At 40.7% G+C, this 23648-nt stretch overlaps 2 protein-coding genes across 2 annotated transcripts in view; one reads left to right on the forward strand and one right to left on the reverse strand.

The window, feature by feature from the left end:
- Positions 1-6798: 6798 nt before the first annotated feature.
- On the reverse strand, positions 6799-14421 carry p2ry8 (P2Y receptor family member 8). The gene is made up of 3 exons (XM_029710813.1): positions 14343-14421; positions 8986-9304; positions 6799-8836 (listed from the first exon to the last, which is right to left on the reverse strand). The coding sequence occupies exons 2-3, from the start codon at positions 9276-9278 to the stop codon at positions 8077-8079; spliced, it is 1053 nt and encodes a 350-aa protein (XP_029566673.1). The 5' UTR covers positions 9279-9304; positions 14343-14421; the 3' UTR covers positions 6799-8076.
- Positions 14422-14462: 41 nt separating this feature from the next.
- The window catches only part of LOC115160612 (fas apoptotic inhibitory molecule 1), a 28287-nt gene continuing 19101 nt past the window's right edge, over positions 14463-23648 (forward strand). Inside the window, exon 1 of the mRNA XM_029710816.1 lies at positions 14463-14557. The gene's annotated coding sequence lies outside the window, so the exon portion shown is untranslated. The remainder of the gene's footprint in view (positions 14558-23648) is intronic.

Here is a 23648-nt window from a genome sequence, read left to right on the forward strand (position 1 = left end):
TACAATCTTTGTCCCCATGTGCAGTTGCAAACCGTAGTCTGGCATTTTTATGGCGGTTTTGGAGGAGTGGCTTCTTCTTTGCTGAGCGGCCTTTCAGGTTATGTCGATATAGGACTCGTTTTACTGTGGAGATACTTTTGTACCTGTTTCCTCCAGCATCTTCACAAGGTCCTTTGCTGTTGTTCTGGGATTGATTTGCACTTTTCACACCAAAGTACGTTCATCTCTACGGCTGCGTGGTCCCATGGTGTTAATACTTGTGTACTGTTGTTTGTACAGATGAACGTGGTACCTTCAGACGTTTGGAAATTTCTCCCAAGGATGAACCAGACTTGTGGAGGTCTGAGGTCTTGGCTGATTCTGAGGTCTTGGCTGATTTTTGGGGGATTTTCCCATGATGTCAAGCAAAGAGGCAATGAGTTTGAAGGTAGACCTTGAAATACATCCACAGGTACACCTCCAATTGACTCAAATGATGTCAATTAGCCTATAAGAAGCTTCTAAAGCCATGATATCCTTTTCTGGAATTTTCCAAGCTGTTTAAAGTCACAGTCAACTTAGTGTATGTAAACCTCCGACTTCAACTGTAGGTGTGCCAAGCTTGTAGCATCATACCCAAGTAGACTCGAGGCTGTAATCGCTGCCAAAGGTGCTTCAACAAAGTACTGAGTAAAGGGTCTGAATACTTATGTAATTTTTTAAATCTTTTTTTATACATTTGCTAAAATGTATAGAAACCTGTTTTTGCTTTGTCATTATGGTGTTGTGTGTGTATATTGATGAGGGGTGAAAAAAACGATTTAATCAATTTTAGAATAAGGCTGTAACGTCACAAAATGTGGAAAAGTCAAGGGGTCTGAATACTTTCCGAATGAACTGTAGGTACCAAGAAGCCATTTCAGGCTATCAATCAAGTTATAGTATTTGTGGGCTATACTCGGCCTTGTCTTCGGACGGTAAGTTGGTGGTTGTAGATATCCCTCTAGTGGTGTGGGGGGCTGTGCTTTGGCAAAGTGGGTGGGGTTATATCCTGCCTGTTTGGCCCTGTCCGGGGGTATCATCGGATGGGGCCACAGTGTCTTCTGATCCCTCCTGTCTCAGCCTCCAGTATTTATGCTGCAGTAGTTTATGTGTCGGGGGGCTAGGGTCAGTCTGTTACATCTGGAGTATTCTCTTGTCTTATCCGGTGTCCTGTGTGAATGTAAATATGCTCTCTCTAATTCTCTCTTTCTTTCTTTCTTTCTTTCTCTCGGAGGACCTGAGCCCTAGGACTACCTGGCATGATGACTCCTTGCTGTCCCCAGTCCACCTGGCCATGCTGCTGCTCCAGTTTCAACTGTTCTGCCTGCGGCTACGGAACCCTGACCTGTTCACCGGACGTGCTTGTTGCACCCTCGACAATTACTATGATTATTATTATTTGACCATGCTGGTCATTTACGAACATTTTAACATCTTGACTATGTTCTGTTATAATATCCACCCGGCACAGCCAGAAGAGGACTGGCCACCCCTCATAGCCTGGTTCCTCTCTAGGTTTCTTCCTAGGTTTTTGGCCTTTCTCAGGAGTTTTTCCTAGGGAGTTTTTCCCAGCCACCGTGCTTCTTTCACATGCATTGCTTGCTGTTTGGGGTTTTAGGCTGGGTTTCTGTACAGCACTTTGAGATTTCAGCTGATGTACGAAGGGCTATATAAATAAATTTGATTTGATTTTGATTTAGTAGCTAGCTTGTCTAACTACAGGCAGTGGCGACCCGTCGTTCTGTTTTTAGCAAGACCTGTTTAGCCTTTTTTGCATGTAATTTTGGCGTTAGTACGTGTCACATATCAGTTTTCAAACAATGTAAAAAAAAAAGATAATTTATTTAATACATCTGCATACAAACAGCCTAGCTCAGTGCTTTCTGTGGTGGTGGGGGAGCCAGCAGAAAATATGGAGCGTAAGGGTTGGTAATGTTCTCTAGTTGCGCCGTGATTGGCAGTCATCATCATGAATCAGGTTGACAATCTACTGGCAAATCCTTTTCGATCCTTGTCATATGAAGATAAAACATATCGATGCTCGTCAGCCATTGGACATAAACATTACACAACAAGTTGGAAATTTGCAAATTTCGGCAATGAGTGGTTTGGAAGGAATCAGTGGCTACCTGCAAGCATTGCAAAGCAATTACTAGCCTGCTATTCAGTGCAGTGGGTGTTTGGTCCAAATCTGGGTTTAAGGGTCTCTTTTCTATGCTTAAAAGGATAAACATTCACATGCAACACCATGGGCCAGAAAGGTTGAATAATTTGGCCATGCAGTCAATCCAGTATGACTTCTGCCGCGTTCAAAAGAACTGGAAACTCGGAACTGGGAAATCGCTGACTTCGGTGAGTTCAAGACAACTGGGAGCTCAGAGAAAAACGAGCTCTGACTTGGATGACCGTTCAAAACGTATTTTCCAACTCGGAATTTCAAGTTGGGAACTCATGCCTTTTTCTAGAGCTCTAACCTTAAGATTCTTGAAGTCATGATTCAACCTTCTTTTTTCGAGTTCCCAGTTGTATTTAAAGCACCATAAATCCAGAGAATTCCAGACTTTGATGACAATGTTTGATGACAAAATTTGCCCAAAAGAAGGACTGCCACGCCACCTTCCTGTTCAAGTGATCACAGCACAACAAAGTGAGTCCAAAAATGTCTAGTATGCTGCTGCATAAATTGTGTAATATGCCAGGGAGATATGTATACTGTACCTAAGAAAGTAATACTAAGTGTAGGTTGTGTAGTAAGCTGTTAGTAGCTCATGTGCCTCACACTAATAATTTGGTCCCTTTCCCCCTCATAACTTAGCCTACTGTTCTGACTTGGTGGTGCATATGTAGCCTATAGCCAGCTTTAGAGAAATGTAATCATTGAATATTGAATAACCTTGTTGTGATGCTACCATGCTGTGTTGTCATGTGTTGCTGCCTTGCTATGTTGTTGTCTTAGGTCTCTCTTTATGTAGTGTTATGTTGTCTCTCTTGTCGTAATGTGTGTTTTGTCCTATATTTATATATATTTTTAATCCCAGCCCCTGTCCCCGCAGGAGGCCTTTTGCCTTTTGGTAGGCTGTCATTGTAAATAAGAATTTGTTCTTAACTGACGTGCCTAATTAAATAAATGAAAAAAGAGCTTATATGCCCCATTTATTTATCCTACAGTTCTGACTTTCTGAACAGGGAGAATACTGTAAGAATGGCCTATGTTCTGAATTCTGTCGCTGTACATTTCAAAAGTGCTTAACAAATAGTTATATTGACTATGTCCGTCCTAGCTCGCTCATTAATGTCTTAATCAAAATTACGGATTGTCTTAATGTACTCTTATCGTTCCTCTTATCCACTAGCGGTTCTGGGGGGGTGGGGGTGGGGGGGCAGTGCCCCTGTGATAACAATTTTGGACTCCCTTGTGGCCCCCCTAAATGTGGAGTTTGAAATAATTTTTACATACATTTTTGCTATCGTACTTTTTTTTACATCCATTATTAGACAGTGACAACGATGATGATTATGAACATGGTCTTTTGCCTGCTAATGCCTGTAATGCAGTGAAGAAAACAATATGACAACAATAACGTCTAATGTAACTGACCCCTCTAACAGTACAACTGGCCCCAGCTTGGCCCCCCCAGTTGAAATGGTCTAGAACTGCCACTGCTCTTATCGTTCCCCTATGCCATAGTTTGTAAATCTCAATTGTAAGTAGAAAACACATTTGTTTAAGCAAGTCAGCCATATAAGCAATGTTTTTTAAAAGCCAGTAAATGTCATAATAGGGCATTGGGCCACCACAAGCCAGAACAGCTTCAATGCGCCTTGGCATATATTCTACAAGTGTCTGGAACTCTGTTGGAGGGATGCGACACCATTTTTTCACAATATTGTTTTGTTGATGGTGGTGGAAAACCCTCTCATGCGCTGCTCTAGAATCTCCCATAAGTGTTCAATTTGGTTAAGATCTGGTGATTGAGACTGCCATGGCATATGCCTTGCATCGTCTTCATGCTCATCAAACCATTTCAGTGACCACCCGTGCCCTGCGGATGGGGGCATTGTCATCCTATGGGGGAATAGCCATGGTAGCCAAAATAATGGCCTGCCCGCCATTTTTATACATGACACGAAGCACGATGGGATGTTCATTGCTTAATTGAATCAGGAACCATGTGTGGAAGCACCTGCTTTCAATATACTTTGTATTCCTCATTTACTGAAGTGTTTTCTTAGCTGGCATGCCTGTTGGCAAGGTTAGCAATAAGACTCACATTCCTTTACATTTTTACCCAGATTTTAGCAGAGATGCAGAGAAGCACGTTTCTTTAAAAAAATAACCACCAGTCAGAAAACAGACAGCTCAAGAGGTATGCTTATATATGCAGAAAAATATATTTTTTTTTTACATAGACTTAAGCATACCGATTATGGCTCTAGATTGCAGGAAAAGGCTGTTTCAGGAGTTTGAAGCATGCAAAATTGTATAACTTCCAGACCAACCCCAAGACATCATTACATACTTTGGGCCCCCTCAGCGCTTCAATCCTTCACAGAGCCAATTAGACACTCTCAGAGGTGAACCAAAGTGAATGCTATTTTCTCACGGAAAGACATTGTTATTTCATAACTTAAAGCCTTTGCCCTGCGTCTGATCACCAATCCACTGCCTAATAGAAAAGTGACTACTCTATACTATAACGGCCAAGAGGTAAATCAAATAAAACAATAGATCGTTATTACATGTTCCAAACCAATTATCTGATATGCATTTGTTTGAACATATGTGAAAACCCCTCTTGTGCAGTTACTGATGTATCTGGACTATTCGTGTCAGGACGCAATATGCTTCGCATGGGAAAAGCTGTCATCAAAAACCATTGATTATTAATATCTCAACTTCACCATCAATACACAGTGCAACATACAGTAAATGTCCAATACAAAATACATTCTCTGAGAATAAAGCTGTGCATGTAGTTTATTTTGATCCAGTGATTTAAAAAAAATATATATAGCCATATTTATTTTATAACTTTCCCCCTGTGGAATCATTGACTCTCGTAAAAACGTTTGCAAAAACTACAGAAAGTGTCCATAGACACATCACCTAACAAATACTAATATCCTCTTGAACTTGTAGCCTTGCGTGTGTATTATTGGCTTTCCTACAGGATTTAAAGTCAATTGTTAGGTCAGGTTTGAGGAGGAAAATATGAATTGATTTATAGTCCAGCAGCACCTCTGTGTAGATGTATTAGCATGGTTAAATTCTAACAGGAACAGGAAGTGAACTGTATGAGCCTACAGCTGTACGAGCCTACAGTCTGACAAAGAAGAACACTGCTATCTGCTGGGGAAAGGTACGATGTGTAAGACCCACAGGATCAAAAAGCGCTGAGAGTGGTGGTATTTTCTCTAGTCTTATGGATGGGTTTTCGATCATCATTGCACAATACCCTGACTTAATCAATTTCTGCAAACAATTGATTTCCAGTCAAGTTTGGGGACCTTGGGATCCTGACTAGTCCCCCAGTACCTGCCGCTGAAAAACATCCCCACAGCATGATGCTGCCCCCCCATGCTTCACCGTAGGAATGGTGCCAGGTTTCCTGACGGTTTCCAGACATGACGCTTGGCATTCAGGCCAAATAGTTCAATCTTGGTTTCATCAGATCAGAGAATCTTGTTAATCATGGTCTGAGTCCTTCAGGTGCCTTTTAGCAAACTCCAAGCGGGCTGTCATCTGATTTCGTTACTGAGTTTGGGTAATCCGAATGTTACGTTACTGATTACAATTTTGGGCAAGTAACTAGTAACTGTAACGGATTACATTTAGGAAGTAACCTACCCAACCCTGTAAATCAGACATGATTACTCGTACTGTAACAAATCTTAATATACATTTTCAAAACACTATCAAGACTCATATGCAAACATACTCAGATCATCCACATGGTGGCGCTATAAGCGGCACATAATATCTATCTGTTTGACAGAGTCATGGAATTTGGCACACATGCTCAGGGATGTGAGCATAGCTAACCTATAGAGTATGGTTGTGTTTGGCCTTATGGTGGCGCCGTTGGAAGAAGGTGAGCAACAGTTTTCTCTAGAGTCTTGAAAGGAAAAGTAGTTATTATTTGTATTTATTTTATTTAACTAGGCAAGTCAGTTAAGAACAAATTCTTATGTACAATGACGACCTACACAGTCCAAACCCGGACAACGCTGGGCCAATTGTGCAGCGTGGAATTGAACCAGGGTGTCTGTAGTGATGCCTCAAGCACTGAGATGCAGTGCCTTAGACCGCTGCGCCACCCGGGAGGTTTGAGATGGGCTTATAATTTTTCAGATCATAGGATCAAGATCAGGTTTTTTTAAGGAGTGGTTTAGTTACAGCCAGTTGTTTTCTAGATATTGTTGTTTAGATTTTCAATATATATTATACACTGGCAACAGCCAAAATAAATAACCTAGGAATCAGGCTTAACCTGTCATATCTCAACATACACAGGTTGGGCAAGACTACACAGCCTTCCCTTAAAGGTGAAAACACATCCACCAAATTATGGTCTGCAGTTCGCTGACTGCGTGGTGTGTTTTAGGGACCACCCCGCCGGTGGGCGTCTGACTGTCAAATCGGTTTGCAAATTACAGCAGGCACTCTGTTTAGACTGGTGGTAAGTACTCTCGGCCGTGCTAAGAAACCAAAACGAATCTGAATCACAGGACTTCAAAAAGATACATATGCACTTGCAAAGATCATTTCTATATCCATCAAGGCTTGAGTATAACATTTAATCAGTTTCTAAATTGAACACTTCATAAGTTTCTTTCAACTCACACAGTTTTGACCTCAATCATAACACAGAGGCCATATAGCCCTAGGCCTCTTTCTATCAATGCTCAGATATGTGTGCTCTCAACATTAGAAAGGACAAAGAAACCAGACAAATGGAAACTTTGAGCGCTCCAAACTAACGACATTGGGGAAAATGACAGTAAACTCCTAAATCGAATGAAATAAACCAAAACGTATTTCTGACAAGTGTAGCATAGTTTGTGAGATCTGAAAACAATGTGTCCACTCTGAGAATCAGAACGGTAAATTCATATGCATATATATTTCAGGAAAGAACAAAGATTAGCGATGTAACCAAACCATAACGGTCTAGATTACTGAGAAATTATGGTGATTAACAGTAAATGCATTACTGGTGATATAATTAGCAGGGAATCAATAAACATTGAACAAACAAAGGGTATACTTAAATCATCACAATGAAATAACGAATTGGCAGGAGGCAGAGAGCACATTGGTGGTGAGAGGAGCCTAGCTCTCACTTCGCCACACTATCTTATTCCTATCTTTATGCAAGTTGCAACATTCCTTCACAAAATAAATAACCCTTTTCTACTTTAAAAAAAAAACTAAGGCCAAGATTCAATCATATTAAACCGAGGTTTTGGCAGTGTCGGAGGTAGAACTGCATTGGAGCTGTCAAATCAGTGAGCAGCGGCTCTTGCAATCATTGTCAGGAAAGCCACACCCACCCTACTTGCGTTATAAGTTCAGAGCGAGTGTAGGCTTTATATAAATAATTACTTTCAAATTGAAAAATCATTCAACTAAATTATGAGTATTTCTATCATCTTAAACCAGGTGTAGATTACATCTCACAATCCAGTGTTCAAACTTGTAAACAAGGCTGCAAGTGATTTCTGTTAATCCGAAATCACTTGCAATGTCCCCTTTAGGTATACTGCCAGGAGCCACTTGTGGATTTGACAGCTCTAACTCAGTTCCACCTCTGACAGCATCAAAACAACAGCTAAGCCGATGTCGGCTAAAGCAGATCTGATTCAATAGAGCCATAACTTTGGAAATGCAGAAGCACCATCTGCCCTGGTTTGTTACTGGATCTATATACAGCACAGAAAAACATTCCATCCTGTGAAATGATTTTGAAATGTCATTTGACCCAACATGAGATATTGCGACATGTCATCTTGGTTGTCATCTGCCTTCTCTCTCCACTTTACAGGCAAAGTTTTTTAACAGTGTTGTTTAACAGAAACTCTGCCGTTTTCTCCGCACTGTCCCCCAGACACATACTGGGCAGAGTACAGGCTCTCTCGGTGCGGGTCTGTCTTCCCTGTGTCCAGACTGCTCAGTGTTCTCAGCCTTAGCATCTGCCTCAGCTTTTGACGGAACTCCCTAGAGGCAAAGTAGTAGATGAAGGGGTCGAGGCAGCTGTTGAGGCAACTGAGGGAAAGAGTTAGCTTGTAGGCCATGTAGAGGGAGTCCCCGTAGAAGAGCCTCCGGATGGTGTGAGCCAGGAGGAGGATGTTGTTGGGAGCAAAGCAAAGTGTGAAGACCGTTAAGACGGTGACGGCAAGACGGATAGCTTTCTCTTTCTGGTTGGTCTTGGAAACTCGGGCCAGCTTGCGGATGATGCCGACGTAGCAGAATACAGTGATGCAGAACGGGATGAGGAAGAGGATGACAAACAGGGTAAGGAGGAAAGCAGCCCAGGCCTCCATTGATGGAAGCATGTCCCTCTTCAGAACGTCAAAGCAGGTGGTGATCCCGAGTTCTGGAACGTGGAACGTCAGGTCGGTTGTCATTAATGGGTGCAAGACAGATAGCACGACTGTCCACATGGCCAAACAGCCGATAACAGCGAATGACTTCCTTTCCCTGGTCTCACGGAAGAGCATGGGCCAACAGATGCCCAGGTAGCGGTCTCCACTGATGGCGGTCATAGTTAGAATTGAGCAGTACATGTTGGCAAAGAACACCAGGGTCAAGAGCCTATGGAAGATCAGAATATATTTAATCGTTATTCATCTGTGACAAAAGAAAGTTGTTGGCTCTTGCTCAGGGCATGGAAAAGACACATCGTTCTAAATGAGACTGATCAGGATAAATAAATGATGATTAAAAAAAATAAACAAGAATACCTGCATACGCCCGGGCCCAGGCTCCAATTATGCCCCTGCATCTGATACTTGATCTGGAAGGGCAGGACGAGGCCCAAGGCCAGGTCAGTCAGGGTCAGGTTTATCATGAAGATGATGGAGGGAGTTTTGGGAGAGGTACGGAAGAGGAGAAGCCACATGGAGAGGCCATTTCCTGTCAGGTTGATGACGGTGACCACGATGTAGATGATGGAGATAGCTGTGCTGGCTGTTGCGTTCTGGAACAGGGACAAGGTGATGTTGTCCAGTTTGGTGCTGTTGGTACTCCAGGCCATGGTGACAATGACTTCACACAGACTACCTATGATCAGACAGATATTTAGATGTAAAGGGTAGCATTGTCTTGTCTGTAGCCCAATGTACTAGCTAATGTCACGTTGGTTCTGAACTTTTGTTTTAAAACAAGAATTGGCAGACAATAATGTGCCAATGAATTAAAGATCACCAAATATTTCAGTCACCACACCCTAATAGGGTAATTTCCCCCTGAAATATTGTATTAAAATATGCAAATTAGTAACTATCTAATTAAATATGCACATATTTGTATATACCGCAAATACATTTTCCTGGACACTGGATGAAGTCAGCCTAAATATTTTTGTTTAATTTTGTTACAACATTCCAGGACCGGACGTGTATAGAGCAGATTGTGGATATTTACTTTTTTAATCTTTAAAATACTAAAAACATGTACGTAACCAGCATTTTTGGTGCATATTTCCAAATAAAATGTTATCTAGAATCAACATTTTATAACATATCAATGACTTTGTGTATACAAGTCTGGAGAATACATGTCACGACTTCCGCCGAAGTCGGCTCCTCTCCTTGTTCGGGCGGCGTTTGGCGGTCGACGTCACAGGCTTTCTAGCCATCGCCGCTCCATTTTTCCATTGTTCCATTTGTTTTGTCTTGTTCCCTGCACAACTGGTTTTCATTCCCTAATCACACTGCATGTATTTATTCCTCTGTTCCCCTCCATGTCTTTGTGTGTAATTGTTTTGTGTTACGCGTTTGAGGTTACGCGCCAGGCTGGTGTTTAATGATCCGTGTTACTGCACGTAGTATTGTTTATTTGGCATCATTAGTTTTTGTGACTGTGTTTTGCGCTCCGCAGTTTTGCTGTTGTGGCTGGAGGTTTTTGACGCAGTTGCGTCCGTCTGCTGTTTTCTCCTGCCTCAATAACGTGTGCGCCTGTTCACAACTCTCTGCTCTCCTGCACCTGACTTCGGTACCAGTACGCACCTAAAACCTTGACAATACAGTGCCTTCGGAAAGTGTTCAGACCCCTTAACTTTTTCCATATTTTGTTACGTTACATCCTTGTTCTAAAATGTATTAAATAAATAAAAATCCTCAGTAATCTACACACAATACCCCATAATGACAAAACGATAACAGGTTTTTAGATTTTGTTTTGCAAATGTATTTAAAAAAAAATCTGAAATACCTTATTTAAATATGTATTCAGACCCTTTGATATGAGACTCGATATTGCGCTCAGGAGCATCCTGCTTCCATTGATCATCCTTGAGATGTTTCTACAACTTGATTTGAGTCCACCTGTGGTAAATCCAATTGATTGGACATGATTTGGAAAGGCACACACCTATCTATATAAGGTCCCACAGCTGACAGTGCATGTCAGAGCAAAAACCAAGCCATGAGGTCGAAGGAATTGTCAGTAGAGTTCCGAGACAGGATTGTGTCGAGGCACAGATCCGGGGAAGGGTACCAAAACATTTCTGCAGCATTGAAGGTCCCCAAGAACACAGTGGCCTCCATCATTCTTAAATGGAAGAAGTTTGGAACCAGCTCTTCCTAGAGCTGGACGCCGGGACAAATTGAGCAATTGGGGAAGAAGAGCGTTGGTCAGGGAGGTGAAAAAGAACCCGATGGTCACTCTGACAGAGCTTTAGAGTTCCTCTTTGGAGATGGGAGAACCTTCCAGAAGGAAACCATCTCTGCAGCACTCCACCAATCAGGCCTTTACGGTAGGGTGGCCAGATGGAAGCTACTCCTCAGTAAAAGGTACATGACAATCCGCTTGGAGTTTGCCAAGAGGCACCAAAAGACTCTCAGGCCATGAGAAACAAGATTCTCTGGTCTGATGAAACCAAGATTGAACTATTTGGCCTGAATGCCCAGCGTCATGTCTGGAGGAAATTTGGCACCATCCCTAGTTTGCACAGAACTGCGCAAACTGTCTCTAACCAGAATATAAAGAGTGGGAGGCCCCGGTGCACAACTGAGCAAGAGGACAAGTACGTTAGAGTTTCTAGTTTGAGAAACAGACGCCTCACAAGTCTTCAACTGGCAGCTTCATTAAATAGAAAGCCAGCATCCCGGAGTCGCCTCTTCACTGTTGACATTGAGACTGGTGTTTTGGGGGTTCTATTTAATGAAGCTGCCAGTTGAGGACTTGTGAGGTGTCTGTTTCTCAAACTAGAAACTCTAATGTACTTGTCCTCTTGCTTAGTTGTGCACCAGGGCCTCTTACCCCTCTTTCTATTCTGGTTAGAGACAGTTTGCGCTGTTCTGTGAACGGAGTTGTACACAGCATTGTACGAGATCTTCAGTTTCTTGGCAATTTCTCGCATGGAATAGCCTTGATTTCTCAGAACAAGAACAGACTGACGAGTTTCAGAAGAAAGGTCTTTGTTTCTGGCCATTTTGAGCCTATAATCAAACGCACAAATGCTGATGTTCCAGATATTCAACTAGTCTAATGAAGGACAGTTTTATTCTTTCTTTAATCAGGACGACAGTTTTCAGCTGTGCTAACATAATTGCAAAAGGGTTATCTAATGATCAATTAGCCTTTTAAAATGATTAACTTGAATTAGCTAACACAACGTGCCATTGGAACACAGGGGTGATGGTTGAAAAACAAGTTTTATTGACTTCAACCTAAGTGTATGTAAACTTCCCAAGTTCAACTGTATTAGAAAACATTTCTAAAAACCTGTTTTTGCTTTGTCATTATGGTGTATTGTGTGTAGATTGAGGAGAAAAAAATATTTAATCCATTTTAGAATAAGGCTGTAACGTAACAAAATGTGGAAAATGTCAAGGGGTCTGAAAATGTCAGAATGCACTGTATATCTAGGGATAACCACAAACAAAATCGGTGAATGCAGATGCTTCTGAAGCTGAGAAAAATGTGTTGGCATGTGGAAAGAGTCTGACTTTCTGTAAATGGCAGTTAAAGAGAAGAACAATACATTTTGTCCACCAAACGCTTATTTAGGCCAGGGTTTCCCAAACTCTGTCCTGTGCATGGACTATATGGACAGGACAAATATATATATTTGAATCAGCTGTGTTGGGGGGCAACACAGCTGATTCAAATAATCAAAGCTTGATGATGAGTTCGTTATTTGAATCAGCTGTGTAATGCTAGGGCTAAAACCAAAATGTGCACCCAAGGGGGGCCCCAGGACAGAGATTGGGAAACCCTGATTTAGACCCAATCACGATCTCTTCAGAGTAAGTTATTACATATAGTCCAGTTTTTAACATTCTCTATGAAATGGGCTTTTTAAGTTATGTATGATTACATGCAGTAAGCTTTGAAATTATAGATGAATGTCCATTTGAATGTGGTAAAAATTCATGAAATTTTGATGATGGCAGTATGATAAACAAAAGAAAATATACATTTATGACTAATTGTTGAAATGTTTATGTTTGCTTTTTTAAAGTATTATTATTACATTTGCAATATGTAACTTTTTTGGTGACCTGACCTAAATCACATAAAAATGTGAGTTATAGAACTGTTATTCTTATTGAAAGGAAGTCTAAAAAGTGGTAGATCTGTTCTATGTGCTCTATTTCTATGCTGCCCGTTCTTCATTTTAATTTTGTGTCTTTTACTTTCGGTTTTGTACACCAGTTTCAAACTGCTAAAAATACAATATTTTTACATATTTAAAATATATTTCACAGTGGTTTAGATGGTACAATGATTCTCTACTCCATCCATTGCTTATTTTATCACATAAACTGAAATAAGGCAAACTTTTCACATTTTAGCAACCAGGAAATGGGGGAGCGATTTCTGCATATTGCACCTTTAAAGGACAAAAATAACCCAACATTTCTAAATGTATAAGTAGTTGCAAACATGTAAATTAAGCCTAAAATGCATACAGTTTGTTTCTTCATTGAAGTGCATTATTATTTAAACTTTCTCTTACTGAAAGCCAATATTAGGCTATACCATCGATAAGTTGAAATATCATCACGTCTAGAACAGCCTTCCATCCGAAAGTCAATTCTGAATGAAAAAAGTATTAAAGGGGACAGTTAAAAACTAAGCCTGTGCTAATAGTCCTCTGGAACCACATTCATTCTGGGAAATAACATAACTGAGAATATCTTGTAATACTAGTCCTGTGCAAATAAGGCTTTAGGCAACAATGACTATCGTGTATGATGAACTGTATCATAGGTGTTGGTATAAAAATATTGTCTATCAAATCATTTTTTTTGCATTGAGTGTGATATTTTTCTATTCTTGTGGTGACAATAATGTGTTTTTGGCTCTGGAGTGAACTTCCCATTGTAAAATACAACAACACTAGCACACACCACAAGGACTAAAAACACTTTCACCCAAACATATTGAGGGTGTTATAACCACAAACAAAATGTGACTGTGTCTGCTGGCGCTTTCTATATACTATAGAACACATTTCCAGTGTTGTACAAAATATGAAATTCCAAAAGTACATGAAATTCCAACAGTGCATCTTGGCTCTTGCACAGTAAATCCCCCTCCATGTGCAAGTGAAGTAGCACTCTAACCTTATATGAACTATATAACCAAAACACAAGCTTTGCCAAAAGTAAATAGCACAGGTACTGTATGCATCTAAACTGAATGCCTTCATTCTAACTTCAAATATAGAATATAATATATCTGAACATTATCCCTATTTCTGAGACAAGGTACTCTGAATTGAAACAAAGAACAATAACATATTTTAGGCTAAATCTTTATCAATCTCGAATTCAGATTTTGGACATTAACAGTCCAAATTGAAGTATCTCTGTATTAAGGGTTCCCGAGTGGTGCAGCGGTATAAAGTACTGCATCTCAGTGCTAGAGGCGTCACTACAGACACCCTGGTTTGAATCCAGGCTGTTTCACAACCGGCCATGATTGGGAGTCCCATAGGGCGGCACACAATTGGCCCAGCGTTGTCCAGGTTTGGCCAGTGTAGGCCGTCATTTTAAATAAGAATTTGTTCTTAACTGACTTGCCTAGTTAAATAAAGGTTACAATTAAACATTTAAAAAGTGTAAAGCAAAGAGAGAGCAGTACTTACCTCTGAGAATACACAGACTTGATTCAGAGAGGGGCGGTTGGGGGATGGATGCATTGTACTGTAGCGGGTCAGGAAACGGGGGCACGTTACTGTCGAATAAGGGAAGTGCGTCATGTCTTCATATCCAACTGCCATAGGCAGGCAAAACTAGTAAACAAGGTGTAATAATGTATGTGCACTCTGTTTCTGTTTGATATTTGCTTTTCTTCTATTAGGTAAGTTGATTCAGGATACATTCTCATTTACAACATTGAGCTGGGAAAAAAATGTGCGTGGGGGGGCAAAAGGTTACGTCCACAAAACTTAGTGCACTCTGTTCATAACAGATTGTAGTTTTGGGAACAGAAAACTGTATTGAGATCGGGCTTTTTGTCTATGAGAAAATCAGCAGAATGTCGGCCCAGTTCCATCTCCAGACGCCTCACAAGTCGTCAAATGGCAGCTTCATTAAATAGTACCCGCAAAACACCAGTCTCAACGTCAACATTGAAGAGGCGACTCCAGGATGCTGGCCTTCTAGGCAGAGTTCTTCTGTCCAGTGTTTGTGTTCTTTTGCCCATCTTAATTTTTTATTTTTATTGGCCAGTCTGAGATATGGCTTTTTCTTTGCAACTCTGCCTAGAAGGCCAGCATCCCGGAATCGCCTCTTCACTGTTGACGTTGAGGTGTTTTGCGGGTACTATTTAATGAAGCTGCCAGTTGGGGACTTGTGACGTGTCTGTTTCTCAAACTAGACACGCTAATGTACTTGTCCTCTAGCTCAGTTGTGCACCGGGGCCTCCCACTCCTCTTTCTATTCTGGTTAGAGATAGTTTGCGCTGTTCTGTGAAGGGAGTAGTAAACTGCGTTGTATTTTATCTTCAGTTTCTTGGCAATTTCTCGCATGGAATAGACTTCATTTCTCAGAACAAGAATTGACTGACGAGTTTCAGAAGAAAGCTCTTTTGAGCCTGTAATCGAACCCACAAATGTTGATGCTCCAGATGCTCAACTAGTCTAAATAAGGCCAGTTTTGTGCTAACATAATTGCAAAATGGTTTTCTAATGATAAATTAGCCTTTTAAAATGATAAACTTGGATTAGCTAACACAACGTGCCATTAGAGCACAGGAGTGATGATAATGGGCCTCTGTACGCCTATGTAGATATTCCATAAAAAATTTGCCGTTTCCAGTCTACACTGTATTTCTGATCAATTTGATGTTATTTTAAGGGACAAAAATTAGCTTTTCTTTCACAAACAAGGACATTTCTAAGTGACTCCAAACTTTTGAACGGTAGTGTATGTGTGTAGAGTGTATGTGTTTACGAATGCTGTGTGTGTGTCTCTTCACAGTCCACGCTGTTCCATAAGGTGCAGTTTTAGCAGTTTTTTTAAATTATGATTTTACTGCTTGACTGAGTTACATGATGTGGAATAGAGTTTCATGTAGTCAAGGATCTATGTAGTACTGTGTGTTTCCTGTAGTCTGTTCTGGACTGTGAAGAGACTTCTGGTGGCATGTCTTGTGGGGTATGTATGGGTGTCTGAGCTGTGCGCTAGTTGCTTAAACAGGCACCTCTGTGATTTCAACATGTCAATACCTCTCACAAAGACAAGCAGTGATGCAATCAAGCTCTCCTCCACCCTGAGCCAAGAGACATTGACCTGCATATTATCAATGCTATCTCTCCATGTACAGTTAAGGGCCAGCCGTGCTGCTCTGAACCAATTGCCTATGTCCCTCTTTGTGGCACTTGACCATATGACTGGACAGTAGTCTAGGTGCATGAGCTGTGCTAGGGCCTGTAGTACTTGTTTTGTTGATAGCGATGTCAAGCAAGCAGAGCAGCACTTTTATGGACAGACCTCTCCCCATCTTAGCTACCTTTGCATCAATATGTTTTGACCATGACAGTTTACAACCCAGGGTTACACCAAGGAGTTTAGTCTCCTCAATTTACACATTATTCATTACAATATTTAGTTGAAGTTTAAAGTGACCAGTGTTCAATTACTCTATGTACCTAGGGCACCAGTCTCTAAGTTGCAGGGTAGAGTACCGGGTGGTAGCCGGCTAGTGACAGTGTCTAAGGTTCAGGGCTGGGTACTGGGTGGAGGCCGGCTAGTGGTGACTGTTTAACAGTCTCATGGCCTGGAGATAGAAGCTGTTTATCAGTCTCATGTGTCCCAGCTTTGATGCATCTGTACTGTCACCACCTTCTAGATGGTACCGGGGTGAACACACCTCCAGCCTGTCAGCGATTTAACCAAGCAATAGACCAGTGAGCAACAAACCCATCCTCACAACATCAATGCTAGCCAAGTTATTTAGAAATAATGTCACTATATATTAACAAACAATTATATTTACAGTATATAAAATAATAATATAATAACAAGTAGTACAAATAATAAGTAATAATGTAATAAACATTATTACAATATAGAGTTACAAAGTAAAGTCACTCTCACTCTAAGATGCCGGTATTAAATTAAATATATATCAGTAGACAGCTGAATACATGTACTTTCACAGTTACAGTGAGGCATGTAATTGATGACTAGCATGACTTTATACGCACAGCACAACACACAGGTCTAAACATTGAACTGGAGGAGTGGATAAAAACACTATGAATGAAAAGAGAACCATGTAGAAATCTTAGGAGAGCAGAGATATACTTAACATATTGTAAAAAATATTGACCAAAAATCTTAAAGTTGTCATGAAAGGTCACTCTTCTTGTGTTGACACAATAACCCCATGATTGTAGGATACAGTAAAAGCTGAACTCTTGCTATCAACAGGAAGACAGCCCATGCCTGCCCATCAGCAGACATCTCGTGAATCTGGTGAACAACAATGAAGAAAGCACACTGGTTCCCTGTTCTCACTTCAGTCTCATAACATCACACTTCACAGTTGTAAGCAGTTAGCTAGATCTTGCTCGCCGACTCTCCACACACAGATTACATATCTGACACGTCTGTGAAGAGGGTCATTCCACAAATAGAGTGCCTTTTGTGTATGTCTAAGATTGTGTGTACATTTTGATGAAACACTCAAAACTCCAATAGCATTGTTTTCTTTCAAATAAAAAAAATGTTTTCTCTGAAAATGTCAAACTTCTGGGAAAAATTGTATGCATTGAACCACAAGATTTTCCCAAGATTTCACAATAAAATTCAAAAAAAGTAAAATCATAAATCATAAAATTAATAGTCAAATCATAGAGTATAAGCAGGTGAGCAGGTTCTACTCTTTCGGACATTTTCTATTTGTGTTTTGTAGTGAAAAACTGAGCGCGTCAAGAATAACATGTCAACACTGTTACCCATAGAGAGACAGGCTAGACATTTTGTAACAAGTTCAAATATTGTTGTTAAGTTTGCATTCCATTTCCTCTCCCTGTTGCACACAACAAGCTTCAATGGCTGATTTAAGATGAAACTGTCAACCCTTTCACGGTCCATAATCACTCACTTTTATATACATTTTTCTTAATTTTAACTCTTGAGATGGGATGTTTGTTATGAAGTTGAACATGTGTTCTTTATGAAATAATGTTACAATTCGTGAAATAGATTGTTATATTGTGCAAAATTACACTACCCAAAAGGCACTCTATTCGCAGAATGACCCAGGAGCAACGTATCACCAACTGGATATGGCCCAGATAAAGCAAAAGAGACAGAGCAGTACTTAAGTCTGAGAATACACATACTCAAGTCAGATAAGGGCAGTTGGGGGATGGAAGCATTGGTGCTGTAGAGGGTCAGGAATAGGTGCACATTACTGTAGAAAAGGGGAAGTGCGTAATATCTTCATATCCAACTATTTTGCCACCATAGGCAGGTAACACTAATAAACAAGGTGTACATAGTGCACTCTGTTTGTGTTTTGTATTTGCTTTTCTTTTATTAGGTAAATTGATTGAGGACACGTTCTCATTTATAACAACGACCTAGAAAAACAATTGCTGCCGACAACATTGCAAATCCCAAACATTTGGGCAGCAATTGTCTAAATATTTCTTATTATATGTGTAAATACAGTAAAACACTTCCCCAAAGTGTAGTTAAATATCCTGAGTTAGTTAACAATTTAGGTCTTCTCCATTAACAAACAAATATTAAGGTGTGTAGCGATTACCCAGAGATGGCATGACAAGCTAGCTTGAAGTCCGTCTTCTTCCCAGAGAGGTAGATAGAGACCTGCATTTGAGCCCTTATGGTGATAAAGACAGAGAAAGGGGAATCTACAGACCTCATTGGGATGGACAACATTGAAATTGGGAGATACACATACATACACGCACATACACACGTGTGCACATCAATACATGAACATGCATATTCACATACAGTTGAAGTCGGAAGTTTACATACACCTTAGCCAAATACATTTAAACTCAGTTTTTCACAATTCCTGACATTTAATCCTACAACGTGTCCTGGACAGATGACAACCCTCGCACGGCAAGTGCGGGGGGCTGGCACAGGACACACTGGGCTGTGGAGGCGCACTGGAGACACCGTGCGTAGAACCGGCACAGGACGTACTGGGCCGTGGAGGCGCACTGGAGGTCTGGAGCGTAGAGCTGGCACAACGTGTCCTGGACAGATGACAACCTTCGCACGGCAAGTGCTGGGAGCTGGCACAGGACGCACCGGGCTGTGGAGGCGCACTGGAGACATGGTGCAAAGAACCGGCACACATTGTACCGGAACGATGACACGCTCCTCAAAGCGAGTGCGGAGAGCTGGCACAGGACGTACTGGGCAGTGGAGGCGCACTGGAGACCTGGTGCGTGGAGCCGGCACAGATGGTACCAGACAGATGACACGCTCCTCAGGACGAATACGGGGAGCTGATACAGGTGGCATCGGACGGCTAACACGCTCCTCAGGGCGAATGTCTTGCCTCCCCAGCCAAACCAACAGCTCTTCCGCGGTCTTGGCTGATTTCTTTTGATTTTCCCATTTTCCCACTGAGTTTGAAGGTAGGTCTTGAAATACATCCACAGGTACACCTCCAATTGACTCAAATGCCTATGAGAAGCTTCTAAAGCCATGACATAATTTTCTGGAATTTTCCAAGCTGTTTAAAGGCACAGTCAACTTAGTGTATGTAAACTTCTGACCCACTGGAATTGTGATACAGTGAATTATTGTCACTGCCGTTGTTGTAAGAATCGGACCAAAATGCAGCGTGGTTAGGGTTTATCATCTTTATTACGTGAACTGGCAAAAAACAATAAAGAACAAAAACGAACGTGAAGCTATGCAGTGCTCAAGGCAACTATACACGAACAAGATCCCACAACCAACAGGTCGGAAAAAGCTGCCCAAATATGATCCCCAATCAGAGACAATGATAGACAGCTGCCTCTGATTGGGAACCATCCCAAGCCAACCTAGAAATAAAGAAACTAGAATGCCCACCCTAGTCACATCCCGACCTAACCAAAATAGAGGATAAAGGATCTCCAAGGTCAGGGGGTAACAATTATAAGTGTAATAATCTGTCTGTAAACAATTGTTGGAAAAATTACTTGTGTCATGCACAAAGTAGATGTCCTAAATGACTTGCCAAAACTATAGTTTCATAACAAGTGTCACGTCTTGGCCAGTATAAGGTTAATTGTTTTGTAGTTTGGTCAGGACGTGGCAGAGGGTATTTGTTTTATGTGGTTCAGGGTGGTGTGTTTTGTTAAAAGGGTGTTTGATTTAGTAATTCCGGGTTTTGGTTTATGTTTAGGTATTTCTATGTGGAGTCTAGTGAGTGTATGTCTATGTTTGGTTAATTGGGGTTGGGACTCTCAGTTGAAGGCAGGTGTTGTCTATCTGCCTTTGATTGAGAGTCCCATATAGTAGGGTGTGTTTGTGTTTGTTATTTGTGGGTGATTGTTCTGTATTGAGCCTTAGGCTTTGCCAGACTGTTTGTTGTTCGTTTGTTAGTTCTCGTGTTTTTGTTATTTTTGTATTCATTTTTTTAACAATAAATAATCATTTAAGATGAGCATACACATACCTGCTGCGTTTTGGTCCTCCTTCACCGACGACAACCGTGACAACAAGAAATTTGTGGAGTGGTTGAAAAACAAGTTAATGACTCCAACCTTAGTAAACTTTCGACTTCAACTCTATGCAGCTGTCACCTTTCTCACCACATCCTTTCACACCTCCAGTTTGTGAGTTTTTTAACCAAGCAACACCCCAGTGAGCAACAAACCCATACTCACAACATCAACATCAGACACAATGCTAGACAAATGATTTAGAATTAATGTCACTATATATTATAACAAACAATCATTTACAATGTGTAAAATAATAATGCAACAAGTAATATTAAAAAGTAATAATGTAATTATTATTACAATATACTGTAGATCCACAAACTAAGGTTGCTCTCACTCTAAAGATGCCGGTATTTTGCAGAGTTAAATTAATTATATATAAAAGTAGACAGCTGTGTACATGTAATTTCATAGTTACAGCCAGGCAAGTCATTAATGACTAGCATGACTTTATACACATGGCACATCTCACAGGTCTAAACATTAAACTGGAGGAGAGCAGAGATATGCTTAACATATAATTTAAAAAATTGTCAAGTTGTCATGAAAGGGCACGGCTCCTGTGTCGTCACAATAACCCAATGATTATAGGATATGGTAAAAGCTGAACTGTTGCTAGCAACAGGAAGACAGCCCATGCCTGCCCATGAGCAGACATCTCGTGAATCTGGTGCACAACAATGAAGAAAGCACACTGTTCTCTGTTCCCACTTCAGTCTCATAACATCACATTTCACGGTTGTAAGCAGTTAGCTAGATCTTGCTCGCCGACTCTCCACACACAGATTACAAATCTGACTCACATCTGTGAGGAGGGTCATTCTGTGAATAGAGTGCCTTTTGTGTACCTCTGAGATGGTGTGTACATTTAGATGAAACACTCAAAATTCCAATAACACAGATTTCTTTAAAATAATTTGTTTGTTTTCTCTGAAAATGTCAAACTTCTGGGATGACTTTAATCCACTCAAACCCCAAGATTTTCCATCATTGTAAAGACCTCAGGTTTAAAGTCAACCCTCTAATGTGAACTGAACTCTCGCTTTAATATGGTAAAACTATTCCCTTTAAAAAAAATGTTTAAGCGACATTGAACATCTAATAGTCAAATCATAGAGCAAAACAGGTGAGCTGGTTCTACTCTTTCGGACATTTTCTATTTGTGTTTTGTAGTGAAAAACTGAGCGTGTAAAGAATAACGTCAACACTGTTACCCATAGATAGACAGGCTAGACATTTTGTAACACATTCAAATATTGTTGTTAAGTTTGCATTCAATTTCCCCTCCCTGTTGCACACAACAAGCTTCAATGGCTGATTTAAGATGAAATTGTCCACACTCACTTTCATAGTCACTTTTATATACATATTTCTTAATTTTAACTCTTGAGATGGGATGTTTATGAAGTTGAACATGTGTTCTTTATGATATGTTACAATTCATTATTATTATCATTATCATTATTATTTTGCGCAAAATTACACTACCCAAAAGGCACTCTATTCACAGAATGACCCAAGAGCAACGTATCATCAACTGGATAGGGCCTAGATAAAGGAAGAGACAAAGCAGTACTTGGATGAGAATACACATACTCGAGTCAGATAGGGGCGGTTGGGGTATGGATGCAATGGTACTATAAAGGGTCAGGAAATAGGTGCACATTACTGTAGAAAAGGGGAAGTGCGTAATTTCTTCATATCCAACTATTTTGCTACCATTGGCAGGCAACACAATAAACAAGGTGTACATAGTGCACTCTGTTTGGTATTTGCTTTTCTTTTATTAGGTAAATTGGTAGAGGACACGTTCTCATTTATAACAACGACCTAGAAAAACAATTGCTGGCAACAACATTGCAAATCCCAAACATTTGGGCAACAATTGTCTAAATATTTCTTATAAGTGTAAATGCAGTAAAACACTGCCCCAAAGTGTAGTTAAATATCCTGAGTTAGTTAACAATTTAGGACTTCTCCATTAACAAACAAATATTAAAGTGTGTGGCGATTACCCAGAGATGGCATGACAAGCTAGCTTGAAGTCTATCTTCTTCCCAGAGAAGTACAGTTGAAGTCGGAAGTTTACATACACCTTAGTCAAATACATTTAAACTCAGTTTTCACAATTCCTGACATTCCATCCTTGTAAAAATTCCCTGTCTTAGGTCAGTTAGGATCCCCACTTTATTTTAAGAATGTGAAATGTCAGAATAACAGTAGAGAAAATGATTTATTTCAGCCTTTATTTCTTTCATCACATTCCCAGTGGGTCCGAAGTTTAAGAACACTCAATTAGTTTTGGTAGCATTGCCTTTAAATTGTTTAACTTGGGTCAAACGTTTAGGGTAGCCTTTCACAAGCTTCCCACAATAAGTTGGGTGAATTTTGGCCCATTCCTCCTGACAGAGCTGGTGTAACGAAGTCAGGTTTGTAGGCCTCCTTGCTCGCACAAGCTTTTTCAGTTCTTCCCGCAAATTTTCTATGGGATTGAGGTCAGGGCTTTGTGATGGCCACTCCAATGCCTTGACTTTGTTGTCCTTAAGCCATTTTGCCACAAATTTGGAAGTATGCTTGGGGTCATTGTCCATTTGGAAGACCCATTTGCGACCAAGCTTTAACTTCCTGACTGATGTCTTGAGATGTTGCTTCAATATATCCACATAATTTTCTTTCATCATGATGCCATCTATCTTATGAAGTGCACAGGTCCCTCCTGCAACAAAGCACCCCCACAACATGATGCTGCCACCCCCATGCTTTATGGTTGGGATGGTGCTCTTCGGCATGCAAGCCTCCCCCTTTTTCCTCCAAACATAACAATGGTCATTATGGCCAAACAGTTCTATTTTTGTTTCATCAGACCAGAGGACATTTCTCCACAAAGTAAGATCTTTGTCCCCATGTGCAGTTGCAAACCGTAGTCTGGCTTTTTTTATGGCAGTTTTGGAGCAGTGGCTTCTTCCTTTCTGAGCGGCCTTTCAGGTTATGTCGATATAGGACTCATTTTACTGTGGATATAGATACTTTTGTACCTATTTCTTCCAGCATCTTCACAAGGTCCTTTGCTGTTGTTCTGTGATTGATTTGCACTTTTCACACCAAAGTACATTCATCTCTAGGAGTCAGAACGTGTCTCCTTCATTCCTGTCTGCACGATGTACTGAGAACCCAGATAGCTGAATAGACGGGGAAAGAATATCCAGAGACAGACATTTTTCTGTGAAACAGAGTGTTACA

This window comes from Salmo trutta, chromosome 24, assembly GCF_901001165.1.
Source record: "Salmo trutta chromosome 24, fSalTru1.1, whole genome shotgun sequence".
Classification (NCBI taxonomy): Eukaryota; Metazoa; Chordata; class Actinopteri; order Salmoniformes; family Salmonidae; genus Salmo; species Salmo trutta.

What these genes read in the sequence shown, in the direction of transcription:
- p2ry8 (XM_029710813.1), bottom strand. Translation starts at nt 9,278, where the DNA reads ATGGCCTGGAGTACCAACAGCACCAAACTGGACAACATCACCTTGTCC. An exon ending in CTGGGCCCGGGCGTATGCAG is followed by an intron (nt 8,837 to 8,985) that starts GTATTCTTGTTT and finishes GATCTTCCATAG; the next exon opens with GCTCTTGACCCTGGTGTTCT.